This window comes from Pyrus communis, chromosome 17, assembly GCF_041283825.1.
Source record: "Pyrus communis isolate YQ-2024b chromosome 17, ASM4128382v1, whole genome shotgun sequence".
In the NCBI taxonomy this organism is placed as follows: domain Eukaryota; kingdom Viridiplantae; phylum Streptophyta; class Magnoliopsida; order Rosales; family Rosaceae; genus Pyrus; species Pyrus communis.
The window spans coordinates 2,873,849-2,890,231 of NC_142581.1; the positions used below are offsets into that span (position 1 = coordinate 2,873,849).

The 16,383-nt window shown below is 36.1% G+C and overlaps 2 protein-coding genes across 4 annotated transcripts; one reads left to right on the top strand and one right to left on the bottom strand.

Annotated features, from left to right (window-relative positions):
* The first annotated feature begins 4,121 nt into the window (after positions 1–4,121).
* On the top strand, positions 4,122–7,011 carry LOC137708879 (uncharacterized protein At5g39865-like). Of its 2 annotated transcripts, none has more exons than XM_088689526.1 (2): positions 4,122–5,908; positions 6,671–7,011. In XM_088689526.1, exon 1 carries the CDS (start codon positions 4,637–4,639, stop codon positions 5,894–5,896), a length of 1,260 nt encoding a protein of 419 aa, XP_088545652.1. In that variant the 5' UTR covers positions 4,122–4,636; the 3' UTR covers positions 5,897–5,908; positions 6,671–7,011. The 2 variants fall into 2 exon arrangements, with proteins under 2 accessions (XP_088545652.1, XP_088545651.1); XM_088689525.1 differs by having other exon boundaries at positions 6,674–7,011.
* Positions 7,012–9,387: 2,376 nt separating this feature from the next.
* LOC137708408 (binding partner of ACD11 1) lies at positions 9,388–12,786 on the bottom strand. 2 transcript variants are annotated; one of them, XM_068447477.2, is made up of 5 exons: positions 11,919–12,786; positions 10,969–11,099; positions 10,434–10,509; positions 10,056–10,166; positions 9,388–9,900 (listed from the first exon to the last, which is right to left on the bottom strand). In XM_068447477.2, exons 2-5 carry the CDS (start codon positions 11,082–11,084, stop codon positions 9,454–9,456), a joined length of 750 nt encoding a protein of 249 aa, XP_068303578.2. In that variant the 5' UTR covers positions 11,085–11,099; positions 11,919–12,786; the 3' UTR covers positions 9,388–9,453. The 2 variants fall into 2 exon arrangements, with proteins under 2 accessions (XP_068303578.2, XP_068303577.2); XM_068447476.2 differs by lacking the exon at positions 11,919–12,786 and having other exon boundaries at positions 10,969–11,899.
* Between the last annotated feature and the right edge of the window lie 3,597 nt (positions 12,787–16,383).

Sequence of the window (16,383 nt, forward strand, 5' to 3'; positions counted from 1 at the left end):
CTACCCAGACAAACATTCGATCCAAGAAGCCACTCACCCACAAAACGTGGCCAAGTTCCACTAATTTAATGATTTCTTCATTTCAAAATGTGTTAACTATTTTAATCATTTTTCTTTTGTTGCAATTTTTGGAGTTAAATATGAATTGTTTAGTCACTCCCTTTTTGTAACACAATGTTCCCTTCACGATAACAATATTTAGAATAAAGTTAGAGCTAGTCCATGAACTAAAAATATATTGATTGCGTTTTTTCTTTTTCTTTTTTAAGTAATCAGTTGGTTCACTACATCAGTTCACTTTTCTGAAGGTCGAAAAGGTTCACAGAATCATTTCAATATCTCCTATGTGATTCGTTAGTGTCAGGATTCAAATACTGGATGTGCCACGTATTATTGCTCCATACCATAAATTTAAATAAAAAAATTCAATTAGTGTGATTCGTCAGTGTCAGAATTCTAATACATGTATTTCAAGTTCCATCATTTATTCAAAATCATTGTACTATTTCATTTGTGTTTTGCTCAAATTTTACGTTTTAAATAGATCTTTTCATACTTTCCGTCATGCTATTTCTAAAGAAAATTGGTCACAATGCTCCTCCCTCAATACTATTATGTGCACGAAGTTTTGGGATCAACCCTAGATCATTTTGAAAGTACATGTATTCAAACCACTTCGTCGGTGTTTCGCTCCAATTTAATGTTTCTTTATCTTCTTTTGAGTTTAATGAAAGGGGGCATGCACGTCAATTGCAAGTACTTAGAACATAAAGTATTTTTTTAATGGTCCGTTGTATGTCATTATACAAAAGGAGATGAGAGCCTTTTTTTTTTTTTTTTCAACTGTCTCTTTATTTGTATAATGACGTATGTGATCATATTCCGAACATACAGAAAAATTTCTCTTGAATCCTACCATTCATTATGGTCATCTTATTATTCCCATACGTACCTAATAAATCTTCAATTATCTTTTAATCTTGAAGCATAATGAAGTGGTTCCTTGTTCGGTTGCAGCCATTATGGAAGTGATTGCATTAATTTAAGATCAGATTTAGCAATTTAAGGAGTATGGTGGGGTGGGTCTTGGAAATTGCATACAAGAAGCATCCACGTGGCCTCACGTGGAGGGTGCCAAATCACCATGCCTACGTAATAATGGGAGAAATGAGGATCCTCTTCATATTCTTTTTGTGAGGATCCTTAAATCGTATATGTTCATTGTACATCGTGCAGCTATAAATTATTTTAAATATTTTATTTAAAATTAAACATAAATAGTACCTAACGAAAATTAGGCACAAGATGTACGACATAAATAGTCCTGGAATTCTCACAAAGAAGATCTGAAGAGGATCCTCATTCTAACGAGAGAACCAATCCCCATGCTCTGTCCTAGCTGTAAAATTTAGACGAGTTTATATTATGGGGTATGATATTCACACACCCCTTTTTACTTTTCACATACTCTTCTAATTTTCGACCGTCAGATCGGATGAAATGAAGAAGATCAATGGACAGAAATTAACAAGGAGTGTGTGAAAAGTAAAAAGGGACGTGTGGATAGCACACCCCTATATTATAGCCTCCCAATTAGTTATGGTGATACAAATTATCGACCTTTTCTAGTAACTTTAAGTTGAGTAAAGTTAGCTAGAGAATTTATTAAAACAAAAAAAGGTGGCTAGAGGATTAAACACACGAGAAATGTTAAGAGAATTCTATAAAAAATGAGACTTTTTTTATATACTTTTTGCCACTTCATATTTTAATGTTAATTCTTGTGTTAACTTTATAAAACATTGTGCTAAAAACATAAGGAAACATAGAGTCTATGAAGAGTCTCATTTTTAAAAAGTAATCCTTTAGCATTTCTCAAGACAAAATTAGTCTCTAGAAAATGTAAGGGGGTAAAATAAAAAAATTATTATTTGTATTTTGGATACAATGATATATTTACACTAAATGGACAAAGAATCAATTGGTTGCGTGCTAGTCATTTTTCAAGATTTGAACCTATTTACTCTTTCATTTAAGGCAACCCTCATTGTAATCAGTTTTATGTTTTTATTTTTTATTTTTTTAACTACCGATATTATCTACACTAAAAAGAGGTGATAAGTTTAACCTCACAATGGGTTAGCAATAATGTGATTCGAAATAGTCGAACCTAATATCTTTCACTTATAAGTGAAAATGAATACCACTAGATCATAGTACTAAGTAACTAGTTTTACGTTTTTTTTATATTTTAAATAAGCTTACTCATAATTTTTAAATCAAAGATAATATAGAAATTAATCATACTATTTTTATTTGCTTTTTTACTATTATAATTTGTCAAGTTAAGGTCCTTTTTTGTTGTCTAATATTTTGATCTCGTACGGTTTCCCCAGCATGTCACTTCCGTTATAACAATTAGTAACTACACTAACTAAAGGTTGGTCGGTAAATGTTTTTAAAATGATTTAAAAATAAAAATGAATATTGAAAAAGTACTTGAAAAATGTTTCCCCAGCATGTCACTTCCGTTATAACAATTTGTAAAAATGCAAAAAGCACTTCGAATGCTTTTGAAAGTACAAAAAACATTTTCTCTAAAAAAAAATTTAATCATTTTAAATGAACTTCCAAACCCACCTTAAAAAATCATAGGGCAATTACAGGTTGAGTTCATGTCAACACGAAGCTAAACACAATCAGAATCAACTCGAACAATACAAAATATAAATAAATTTATCAAATTGCGGGATTTGTTGCTCGAATGGCTCCACAGGACTGAAGTCGGACGAGGCAGCACCATCCGCTGCTTGACTTGAATGATCTAAGCGCAGGTTGAGGAATTGTGGGCCCCCTGTGCTGTGTTTTTTTTATAGTCGCATTTCAGGATGATATTGACTTAATCTAAATCGATACATTTGGAGTGTGTACTAGAATTTAGAAATTGGTAAATTATTTTTTTAAGTTGGTGCTATCTACGCACCTATTTTTAAATTTTACATCCTTCTCAATTTCTAATCGTAGAATTGAATAAATTGAAAAAAAATTAATGAATAAAAATATGTGTGAATAACATTATCCTTCAAACAAAATTATTGTATTATTTTTTAAGTAATAAAGAAAGTTCAACTACTTTTTCATTAGTTTAGTCAAATAAAAGAAACAAATTGTATTAATACTTCACATAACTTATTAGAAAGAGAAAATTGTAGCAATGACCCTTTAACTTTAACTAAATTGGAGCAATGGTCACTCAACTAAAAATTTATGACTATTAGTCCCTTAACTCATCAAAACGTGCAGCTATGTTCCTTTTCGTCACTTCATCATAATTCCGTCAAAATAACTCATGCTAGAAGGACTATGCCACAAATAAGTTAAAGTTAAGGGACCATTGCCCCAATTGGGTTAAACTTGAGGAACTATTTCTTCAATTGAGTTAAAATTGAGATATCATTGCTACAATTTTTTTCATTTGGTTTTCCATATTTTTCCCTTGATTTAGCCTCACATGTGTGGTATGTGACTCATTTTGATGGAAGTTCTAACGGAGTTAACAAAAATGACTATAGATGCTTATTTTGATGAGTTAAGGGATCAATGATCATGAATTTTTAAATGAGAGACTATTACTCTAATTAAATTAAAATTGAGTGGCTATTGCTATAATTTCATTAATTTAGCATTGTTATGAGGCAAAATTTCTTTTAAATTGGATTTTTTAAATGAGAAAATGTGCACAATAATGAGAAGAAAAAGCAACTAAGTTGATAATCAATGCTAAAGTGAAAACACACGGGACGAAGATGTGAGAAAAAATCATGACTGAAAGTAAAAATTCAAATAAATTACGAGGATTCGAAGTTATTACACTTATTTAGCAGAGAGAGAAATTTCGAACCCAAAACACATGAGTCATAAGTTTTTTACTAAGATATTGACCACATGCAACACTTACATTTCATTATAAGCAATAAACTATTTCATTAGCATAACGTAGGTGAAAATTCAAGCAAACTACGAGGACTTTTCTAGTAAAAATTCTAATTTGTTAACAAGTCAATGCACTATATATATATATATATATTGACACATTCTTTTGGGGAATGTTGGGTTCTTGCTTCCACTCCATCGCAGTTTTCGATTTTTTTATTTTCGAGAGACGGCGTGTGGGAATCGGAGGTGGGAATTTAAATCACCAAGGTCTTCGCCCTCCTTCTCTGACTTTTCCATTCCGTTCATTCCATTTCCTCCTCCCAACTTTTTGTTCCCTTTCCCTTCTGGAATCTCATTCCGTTTGTCCTCTCCCTCAAGGACTGCAAATTCCAGAACTAGGACCCTCCGAGAAAATCCACTCCTTCGTCGTTTTTCTCCTCCAGGTCTCTTCCGAGAAAATCCACAGTTTCGAGTCTCTCCGCCATTAATGCGAGTTTCTCACGTGTGTCTGCATCTCTCGTCACGCAAATATATTCACAAAGAAGAAAGGAGAAGAATGGTTTTCTAACCCTCTTCATAATCCCACAATTTCCCATTTTCTCCTGATGAATTCCATTTCCGATTGTTTAGAAAAACACCCTTTTGATTTTTGATTGAATCTCGTTCGTATCGGATCGAGTTTTGGCAGTTTTGGGGTCCGATGGGTTGCGCAACCTCGAAGGAAAAGCGGTGCCGGCACTGCGAAAGCGCCATTTCTCCGATTTCCCGAAGCTACTCAATGCATGTCCACCACCCGCCGCAGACCAAAGGTGACAGCTACCATGTCGTCGCCCTCACCTCCTCCACTTTAGGTTCTCTCAATCGCCCTGAAAACAGAGTAATTGCTAACGGATGCGATGATACCAACGAGAACATGATCGAGCACGGGAACAAGGAATTCTCAGTGGGACTAATCGAAGCCAAGACGTGGTCGAATATGATCGAAGCGAAAATCCCAAAAGTTGTGCCAAAAACTCCGACCAGGACGCCGCCGGGCGAGCCGGAGACGATCAATATATGGGAGTTGATGGAAGGCCTCGAGGACATGAGCCCTCTCAGGTCGCCAGCCCATCACCTTCGGAGCTTTTCTTTCGACGTTGTTCGGGACCCGTGTCCGAGGCCGATTTCCCCTTCCGACCGCCAGAAATCGAGATTCCAAGAAAATGGGAACTCTCCCCCTAAGCCGCAGCCAATGTGGATTCAAATGTCGGATGACAATGATCAGGTGAAATCCAATTCTTTGATTGCAGATTTTGATCCGGATGTGATCTCCGCGTTCCGGAAATCATTATCGGAGATCAAATCCGAGGAAGATCCTTTCGATTTAGCGCATTTGGTAGTCAGCAAGGAGCCGGCTTGGGCCTGCAACGACGTATTGGAGGCCCAGGACAAGAAGGGCAGGGACAGAGTGGTATTGTACTTCGCGAGCCTCCGAGGGGTACGGAAGACGTACGAGGATTGTTGCCACGTGCGGGTGATACTGAAGGGCATAGGGGTCCGGGTGGACGAGCGGGACGTGTCGATGCATTCGGTGTTCAAGGAGGAGCTGAGGGAGCTTCTCAAGGACAGGTACAATGAGGCTCCGTTGCCCAGAGTGTTTGTTGGGAATAAGTACGTTGGCGGAGCTGATGAGATTCGGCAATTGCACGAAGACGGGAAGCTCGAAAAGTTGCTCGATTCTTGTGAAAATTTGGAAGGCGGTTGTGGCGGCGGAGATGGTGGTGGAGTTTGTGATGCTTGTGGGGATATAAGGTTTGTGCCTTGCGAAACATGTTCAGGGAGCTGTAAAATATATTACGAAGACATTGATCGCGACGACGAAGAAGAGGAGGAGGAGGCGGAGGAGGGTGAATCGGGGTTCCAACGCTGCCCGGATTGTAACGAAAATGGCCTAATACGCTGCCCCATATGTTGCTATTAGTCCTAAATTCAGGTACTGAATAGTTTTAACCATTTTTGTGCTTGTTTTCTTCTTCTCTTTTGGGTTTTTTGGTTGGTGAGTTGTTTGTTGTACAGTAAAGAGTTTTGGTACATGTGATGAGAAAACGAAAAAAAAACTGCAATAGGAAACAGTGGAATAATCTTTCAAGCAGATACAGGTTCCCTCAACCTATATGAGAAAGCCTTGCATTGTAATACTATATGAAGCTTTGCAAGAATCTGAAGGCCACATTTGAAATGCATAATATTGTCAGCCATGATGAATGGACACGGTGGTATCTCTCGTATACCCGTGTCGTGTTGTATTTTTGTTTCCTTATTCATGCATTGTAGATTGTCAGCTATTTGTTCTCGTTTCACTTCTGTAAACTTTGGTACTAAACCTGATTAAGACAACTCTCACACTGAATGAAATTAGTGTAAGTTCAGATGAGATTAAAATATAGAGCCTCATACTGTTGTCAGAAATCCTTGGTTAAAAACATAATCGGATGCGTCCACACAAGTTTATTTCCTTCTTCATCATGATATTTTGAATTTTCTTTTTCTGGTTACAAAACACTTGACTTAAAATTGACACCAAAATTGTCATTAATGATAAATCTATTTTATCACCGATTGTACAACTATCGACTCCTATATATTATACAAGAAAAATATTATTATAATTAAGCGTGAAATCGTAGTATATTAGTCATTTGATTGAATAAATTATTCATACACTATTATTTTATGGTGTATTGTATTTGTATAGCAGTTGGCTTCAACCATCTTAGAGATGGAAAGGGTCATCCAACATCTTTGATGCTTCATCTTCATGCCAAGCACATTAGGTGGATGAAACCATCAAGGGTCAATGTCGGCGAAACAACAGAAGTTTAGTGCCCTAGTCAATCCACCGTCTTTCGACTTCTCACCAATTTGAAACATACTCAATTACTTTTACATTTGTTTTGATTTATTTAAATAATAATTTGCAACTTACATTTGTGTCAAATTGTAATTTTTGGTATAAAATTATAACTCATTACATATAAAATGTTAAACAATATTCAAGACGTCATGGGAAATAATGAAAGCTTTTTGACCGAGTCTTTCTAGTATTTCCGTATATTTAAATAAAAGTTTCTGAAAAGTTAGGTTCTGCAAAATAAACAAATGCCCCCTTTATCTTAGCTTTGTTGTCAAAGCAAATGTGTGGGTGTGTCCCTCAAAGTGTATAAAAAAACTTGGAGTCACCTGAAGCGAATGAACGAAGCCGCAGACTAGTTTTTATATAGAAATTATACTGGCCATGCAGGCAGAATACAATATCATGACATGGTGCCACTAAGGGACACTAACACAATACAAATTAATGAATATTGAGTGCCAAAATTTTTACCATCTCTCATTTCCTATTCTCATCTCTCATAGTTTGGGCAATCATAGCCATGTTAGGGTTTTGAGGCAAAGACTCTTACTTATACTCGAGAATATATCATCTTAAGTTTAATATGCATCATGTATTTTTATTGTTTGTGTACTTATCGGATGATGAATGTTGTAAAACTTTGTTCGTGACATTGGCTTCTCTCCTTTCGGAGATCTTAAAAATTTTGGTTATGGCCATCTGACCATATTATTTGTAAATATTTCTCACGAAAGCATGAAAATCTCTGTATTTCAGTCTCATCGATTCTAAGTTAGTTTTACAGAGTGCGAGAACCTTCATAAATGGTCAGTCCTATTGAAATATCGTTGTAGCAGTTAACATGGTGAGTAAGACGGAAAAAAGCTCTAACATCGGATATAACAATTGGCTACGCTTTGCATCCAATCAAATTATATCAATTTGGGTTGTTAAGAAATAGAGGGCACATTAATGTGGTGACCAAAAAGAAAGGGATAGGAAGAAAAGAGTGTAATGAACAACTGTTTCTTGTCGAAAACATTATTTCATTTAATAAAACAGTCCCATTAATTTAAAAGGGTAACGACATTATCGAAAATTTGCATTTGGGTTGCCACTTAGTACAACTTTGAAAAAGAGAGAGTTAATGATCCGACTCGTTAACGAGTTCTCAACAAGTGACTTGATAACGATCTGACTCTTTAACAAATTGATCCGAAACCTGCTATTTTCATATCGTTTTGCGTTCGATTAACAGTTCATTTAAGAAATTGCCAAATGTCAGGCGCGTTTACCCTATGCCCGGCTGATTCCCTGGAAAGTGAAAAGGGAAACAAGTTCCAGGCTTTCTAGTTGTATAATAATATGCTTTGAATGATGGGAGTCTTAAACAAACCATAAACCAAACAAAGCGTAGGAGGAGCAAAGTCAGTGAACATTCATAATCTGCAATGGCCATAAAGCTGAGATCTCTTGATCCAAAACCAATTGATTAGTCAATCTTATAAAGCATGATTCTCGTGGGTTAGGCAACATTTAATTAGGGCAACTCTCACATCGAATGAGACTAGTAAGGTGAGATTAAAATACATTTATGCTTTTGTGAAATGCGTCTTAAAATAAATATAACATAATTTTCTCAGAAGCAACTTGCATCTGGACCCATCCAGCCCCACCCGTTTCTAGAACTTGCCGCACAGGGTAGCCGCAACCTACAACTGCTCCGTAGATGGTGGCTCAAAAAAAAAACATGATTTAAAAGTTGGAAGAACGTTACGGGGTCGTTTGAAAGTAAAGACTTGAGCAGGAGTAGCTGCTGCGATGCTGAATAAGTGTATAAATAAGTGTACAATGTTTGGTTGGCAGATGAAGAACATCATAAAAAAATTAGGAAGTAGTTGATGGGGAGGCAGAGGGAGTTGTGAAGCTTAAACCTTAAATGATGAAAACTAACAACAACAACCGTGATGAAGTTAATGATATTTGAAATATTTAACATTAATTCTGGTTGTTACTTGGAGTGAAGTCCCACTTGCTGATCTTCCAGGGTGCTTGCTGATTGCTTGCCTTCCAAGAATGGTAGGTTTCAAATAATCGGGTCAAACGTGTTGATGGAGCATATTGAATGGGTCATTGTTTGCATCAGTGTTTTGACTAAATTACTTCAGACCAATTAGGCGGAGAAACACTTGCATGTCATGACTTCATATTTTATCTCTCTATCTCTGTTTAACTGATTAGGTGAGGAGAGAGAAGAAGAAAGAAAGCGGACATGAGCCCGGGATACTAAACACATGTTTACCATGGTGAGTGTTATTGGGTTCCAAAAGCACTTGAAGTGCTTTCTGCAAGAAGCACCAGTTATGTGCTTCTTGCGGGAATCTCTTCAAGTGTTTTTTCATGATTCACTTGTATTTTTACTAAGGCTTGTTTTCAAAAGTACTCTCATCAAGAGCGTTTTCAGTCATTTTAAAAGCACTTCCAAACTAATCATTTATCACTTTAAGCACCAGCTCTTGAATGTGGTATACTGCGACTTTAAACACCAACACCAACAATTTCCAACCTAGGTTGGCATGTAACAAAAGATGATTTATTTGCAGAGAAATTGGTAGACACAAAACAATATAGACAAATGTTGGACCTTATTTACCACCATGAGTACCCAAATCGGCTGCAGCTTTGCTTGCACGAGTCAATACATCTGAAAACCAAAGAGCTCCTTTGGCAAAGTAGCTGCTGTTGAACACAGCGCTTCCTGCTGCCACAGCTGCTTGCCCAGCATACGTAGCAGCCACCACAGCTGCCGTTCCAGTAACGGTTGCAGTTGATTTGGTGATATCTGAAACATGGAACTTCTCGTCCACGGTTTTAACAACTTCCATGCCTGCGTAAATTTTTTCAGTGAGACCGACTCTGTTGCTGAGCTCGCAAACCTTGGCTGCTGCAGTTGCTGAGAGTTGATGGGACTCATCGAAAGCTTTGGCCTTGGTTAATGCGCCTTTCCCCAAAACATATCCCTTGGCTGCCATTGTTTTGACAACAGTTACTGCTTCTCCAGGAGTAGAGATGAACTCACTCGTGTGATAAGTCTGATAATGTCGTACAAATTTGAGAAATAATGAAGTTTGAATAGAATTTTAAACAGTCTAACAATTTTTCAGAAGCACATGAAAAATTTGTTATGCTAAGCTTGTACTGTGATAAATCTTCAACCAAAACAACAAAGCAGTTAATTTACACTTACCGTTAAGCTAGTATTGCCTTCGGGGTTGTAAGGACTGTTCCAAGCATCGGATTCATCAGTATAGCTTCCCCACCTTGTTATGCATACACATTGATCTACAATCCTAGCTCCCTGAAGTTGGGACGGATGGACAAATCAGTGGACAACCAATATCAAATATCTGAGGCATTTTAACACTAAAAATTTATCCATATGAACACGTAATCGTTTTTGTTAGAGTAAAAGTGCACAACCAAACGTCATGCAAGTGCAAGTTCTACCCTACTTTTTATGGACATCTAGAGCTTATGAATCTATGATAGTGATTGCATTTATCAACTGAATAACGAACTTTTTCATTCGAGAAGCATTTGCAGGGTAGAGTGACCACCAACTTACACTGAGCAGTAGAGCAGTTTGCAGAGCAAAAGCATCTTTGAATGTCACATATGCGGTACAGGCATATTCACCAGATCTGTTTCCAACAACAAAAGCATTAATCAGATACACATTCATTAAGGAAATTCAGAGGACTTAATTAACTGAGGATTGTGGAAACTAGAACTCGTGCAAACATGACTTCTCAAATTCGATCTTTTGAACCTTGCCTTCTCACTTTTGAAGATTTCTCAACCAACCCTCGTTGGCTGCAGTGATGACTTCTAAATACTCGTGGAAATCAAAATTAAACCTTTTATGCTGCCGACTTCAATTTCTTTAACAACTAAGTACTACGTAAGGAAATTGAAGAGGCTTCACATAAGTCATTGTTCCTTTTAACCAATTTCCGAAAACAACCAGCTTCTGACTGATTCAACGAGTTTGCAGTGAACAAACCCCACACATAAAACATGACTAGACAACCATTTTCCAGATTCAGTACAAAATATCGGATCATTCTCAATAATTAGAAGCAGGGAAAGATGAATTCTACCTGATGATTTCAACATGCTCAACTGCACCGCAGTGACTGAAAAAATCATAAACATCCTCCTCTGTAGCTTTAGAGGACAAGCTTGTAACTTCAGCAGTGTATCCACCCGGGTACATTTTCCCGAAAAATCACTAGAAGAAAAAACTGGACTGAGAGAACCTAGGAAAATGAGAGGATAACGAAAACCAGCTCATACAACGAAAAAGCTGGTTTTCGTTCAAGTTGAAATGCTGTTGCAAGTCCAAGTTGTATCAGCTGTTTTTGAAATGAACATCAAAAAATCATTTCGGTCATTTAACTTGGACTCGCAACAGCATTTCACAGCAAGGTTTCAGCTTTCTTTGCATAGAATTCCTCAATGGAGGAACAAACAAAGTGGATAAGAAAATTTTCAGAAACAGATAGAAGGCATTGTCATGTTTCAATCCATATGCCATGTGATGAGTATCTATACCCTTAAGTGGTCCCTACATAACTAACATAATTTTATAGGAAGAACAAGAAAAAAATTGAATGCTTCTAACATCTAGTGAAATCCATGAGTTTTACAGTGAGAACTTGATTACTCAAAAATTAAAGTTAAAAACTTAAATCCGTCAATGCCATCACCGTGTGATGTTACTAATTCACGTGGCAGTGCAAAAGTTACTATGTAAATGCATCATCAAGTAATGCAGCAGTAATAAGCATAATTACTGATTATAATTCTGGAAGAAATAAAGAAAGAGGGTAATCCTCCGGACCATCACAGAAAGTCAATTCCTAAGGAACCAATGTCAACTTGCATTACAGAATCAAAGCAACTCAAAGAATGATTAGTGGGAAAAGTGATAAACTTTGCTCTGATTGATTGCCGAGATGATTCTTGTAATGATAATTCGGAAAATTAATGAACTGAAAAACCCAGATAGAAAAGCTCATGAATTTGATAATTATTGCAGTTTACGTACCAGTTCTTGAATCTTGATGCGAGTTGCAGTAGCACTGTGAGAGGCTCCAGCGAAGAAGAAGTGGAGCGTGGCGTTTGATTGCCGTTGGAGGAGCGTAGGCTTATCCTTTTATGCCGCCGTCGGAGATTTTTATGATCCGATTGGCGGGGAATGATCTAGTTTTCTGTTAGGATAGAACCATTTAATCTGACTATAGATCCAACTTAAATTTTAAACGTGAATTGTCCTTTCTATCCCGTGGGATAATTACTATCAACTACATGATAAAATTAACAGTAAGACTAGAATTTATCAATAAATTCATATTCAATAATCAAACCCTTACCATCATTGATTATACAATCTGTCTAACTTCCTATTTTAGCTAAAACTCTGAGACGTTGTCTATAGAGGAAAAAAAAAGTTCTTTTTGCCAGATGAATGATGATTTTGAAGTTTTGGATCCATTAAGGTATGAGGATCGATTTATGACAGTTTTGGATCCTCCAAATAAGATATGAATCGAGGTATGGATCTTCCAAAACCAAGGTCATTTTGCAGTACGATCACTGAACTCTTTAACATCTTCCCACTGACGAAAACAGTTTCGAGAGGCCTAGCAATCCATTGTGCTGCATGAATTGGCTGTGTAAAAGATCATATCTATGCAAATATTTGAACCATTTCAGTCATTACACGTCGCTTTGGATAGTCTTAATTTGTGGAAGTCAACTTAATTATCACTCCGTTTGCAGTTCATGACAAAATGTACAACTACGAGTGTAAGACACTGAGAACACACTTCTTCACAGTCTGCATTCCCCTTCTGTTCTTCACTGGCTAACTCGCTTCAGTGGAAGAACCAGCAACCCTGTATACAAAAACCCACTATGGAATTCAGATTGTTGCAATTTCCTTATTTGTTAGGATTCAAGGATTCTCCATAAATCTCTTCGAACACTGTTTAATTGGAAAACGATAATGTTTAGCGAACTAAGAAAATATTAATGCCTTGTTCACTCTCCCATACGTGGGCATACCTTTAACCTTTATTTTTTTTATTAGACCATCTCCAATGGTAATCTAAAACCTAAAAATATTTAGCCCAGAAAATTTAAATTTTAGCCCAGAAACAGTTTTTCTGCTTCAACTCTTCTGACATAAAATTTTAGCCCGAGATTATCAAAGAATGAATTATGGCTATTTTTTTTTTAAATTAACTTAAAAAAAAAATTTATGTAGACTATCCTAAATTAATTATATGAACATTTTAATCTAAAAATATTTAACTTCCCATAAATTTTGAAAAATCACTGAATCAATACATGAAAATCATGATAAACCACATAAATTTAATACAAACGACATTTAATAAACCACATAAACTTAATACAATTGAAAACTCATAAACTTAATAATGATATCCACCATCTTGAGTTGGTGATGGACTTGGGTGATAGTCTTGAAATGAATCATCGTCTTGAAATATACTCCTTGTGGCATTCCTTTGTAAAATGTCATTTTGCTTACCACGTAAGTATTTTTTCCTCTCTGGAGTGTATTTGTCGAGGTCCTCCATCATCAAATTAATTTCGAACCTTTCTTGCCCCCTATCCCCTTGTTCCTTCATGGCTAAACGCATTTGGGCTGATTCTTCCTACCGAGAGATATGGTTTTCATTCATTCTTACCATTTCGCTAGCAAATTGTGCACGTATCGAATCTTGGGACTTCCCTTTTCTCTTTACTTCCTTTAACCCAGGGGCCTTGCAAAAGAAGAAGTTGGGGTCATTTGTTCGACACCTTCATTGTCAGCAAAATTCACACCTTCATTGACCTCATTTGGGGGTGGGGCTTCACTATAAAATAATCTTCCACATTGTTGATTCGCATCGGTTCCCCACCTCAGACAATACTTGAGAATGTTCCAAGCATGATGCAACTTAAAAGCTTGATTTTTTGGTGTAGTTCTTGTCTTGTAAATTGCTATTGCTTTGTCACCCTATGCAACAAATACATAAAAACAATTAGTTGTAAAATACTATTATGTACATGACAACTAAAATATCAACAAAGAAACTCACAATTTCTGAGGCGCCCCTTCCACTAGGCATGTCAACCGTGGCTCTCTCCAAGCTTCCCTTCCACAAAGTGCATGCTTTGTTGATAATCTTCTACCGATCATAAACACCACCAAATTCCCTTCGACCAGCGTTGGAGTTTTCATGGAACTTATCAATGATTTTACCCTACAAAACCTTTCTATTTTGATTTGTGCCGACAGCACCATCTTTGCTAACAAATATTCATGCCAAACATAAAGCAATATCTTCATCAAAGGTCCAATTATGACCTCTAACATGCTCTTTTGCCATCTTGAAAAATTTGGAAATGAGAAGAAATGGTAGAAAGAAAAATTGGAAGAATTGTAGGAGAAAAGTGAGTTTTGTGTGGATGTTTGAACAAATACATAGATATTTATAGAGTTTTTGGTTGAATTTTAAGTTAAATAATTTTTTAAAATTATTTTAGCCGTTGGATTTAAATTTGAACGATTAGATCTTTTTTTGTACCGTTAGATTTGATTATATTCAATCTAAGCTGTTGGATTCAATAAATATATAAATATAAAACTAAAAAAAAAAAATTTGAACCTGGACCGTTGGATTAACCAACGGCCCATTTAAATGAAGTCATTAGATGAAGAAAAGTAGCCCAACGGCTACTTGATTGTCTGACACAGAGGGAACAACCCCACGTGGGTTGGTACAAAAATCTAAAAGAGCCTAGCGCGTGCAACGCGTAGGCGAGTAGGGATTGGGCAGTGGGCTTCACAACCCTGGTTTCAGTCTCAGTTGGTGGGGGCCCATTTTGATTTATGGCCTAAAATTGGGCCGGTATTTGCCCTCCATTTGGATTTTAGGTTTTAGGTTAATTTTAGGTCATGGGTTGGAGTGGATTTTTTTTTTTTTTTTTTGGGTTGGGGGGGGGGCGAGGAGAGGGAAATTTTAGGTTTTGGCCCATCATTGGAGATGGTCTTAGGGCTCGAAGATCTTAGACCACGACAACCAAACATCAACACACCAAAGTCATAAGGATTCATGACTTGTAAACAATGATCATCTTTATATATAAAGCCAAGGCCCAATGAATACTGTTTTTTTGGGTCACGAGCTTCACAAAAAATAATTGGATAAAAATGCCCATCAAACAAAAAACTTCAAAAGCAACCCAAAATAATGCATCAAATGTGGCAGGAGTATTTTCGTCATTTTAACAATAATTTTTAATAATGAATTTTTTTTTTGTACAGTTTTTTTTTAATAATTAGTACCTCACAATAGGCTGGCAATAATGTGATTCAATTAGTTGTTTATTAAATATTATTTTCTCTATTTTTCAATACATTCAAAACATCTTAAGAGGCGTGTAATGCCGTTTATAAAAAAGGTATTTCGCACGTGGACAATAATGTGATTAAATTAGTTGTCAAATGATTTTTTTTTTTAACAAACGATATTATCTACACTAAAGGGAAAGGGGTGGGCTTACCTCATAAAGGGTTAGCAATAGTGTAATTCATTCAGTTGTTTATTAAATATTATTTTCTCTATTCTTAATATAAATTCAATAGAGACCGATTTTATTATGTGGATTCAATTGATTTAATTGGTTTATGAAGGGTTTCTTCTAGCATGATCTAAGATTATTCATTTACTTCAAATATTTGACTTTTCTTTTGTCAGTTTACGTATATAAATACATTTAAAACGTGTAAGTTGTGCGTATATAGCACGCCGTAATTCAAAAAATATCTTATGCACATTCGTGAACGTGTGTATGAAGGCTAGTATATATCGAGACAAGTGATCCAAAATACCCAAGATTCTAAAATACACAAAAAAAATACACTAGGTGCTAGTCGAGAATCTAGCTGGGGCCTAGCAGCTAGGCAGGGCCTTGGCAGATTTAAGTAAATTTATCGTTTATTTGTAAATAAGTGCCTATTTATATTTTAAAAAAAAACATAATTTTATTGTGATACATCAATTGCAAAATAAAATTACATACATATTATAAAGTATTAGAACATATTTAAAACATGGGGAACAAGCCTATAATGAGTGTTCATCCAAGTATTTAACAAGTTTCTTACATTTTATTAACAAAATAATACAAAATGAAAGTATCGCTTTTTTGTCTAAGTGAGAGTTGCAACCTAGGAGGGTTAGGCGGGTGCCTTAATGGGTTTAGGTGCGCTTTCTTAATTTTCAAACGTCTAAAGACTAATCATACAGTGGCCAGTCACCTAACACTTAAAACGAGTCTAAACAGAACTAGGCAAGGATTTTTAGAACAGTGAAAATACCTAATTAAGTCACAACTCTTTCCAAACGGCAGCCAAAGCCTTGGAGGAGTGGATTAATTAGCATCTTGTTTATAACTCTGTTTTCTTGGGGTGTGCTATCCACACACCTCATTTTACT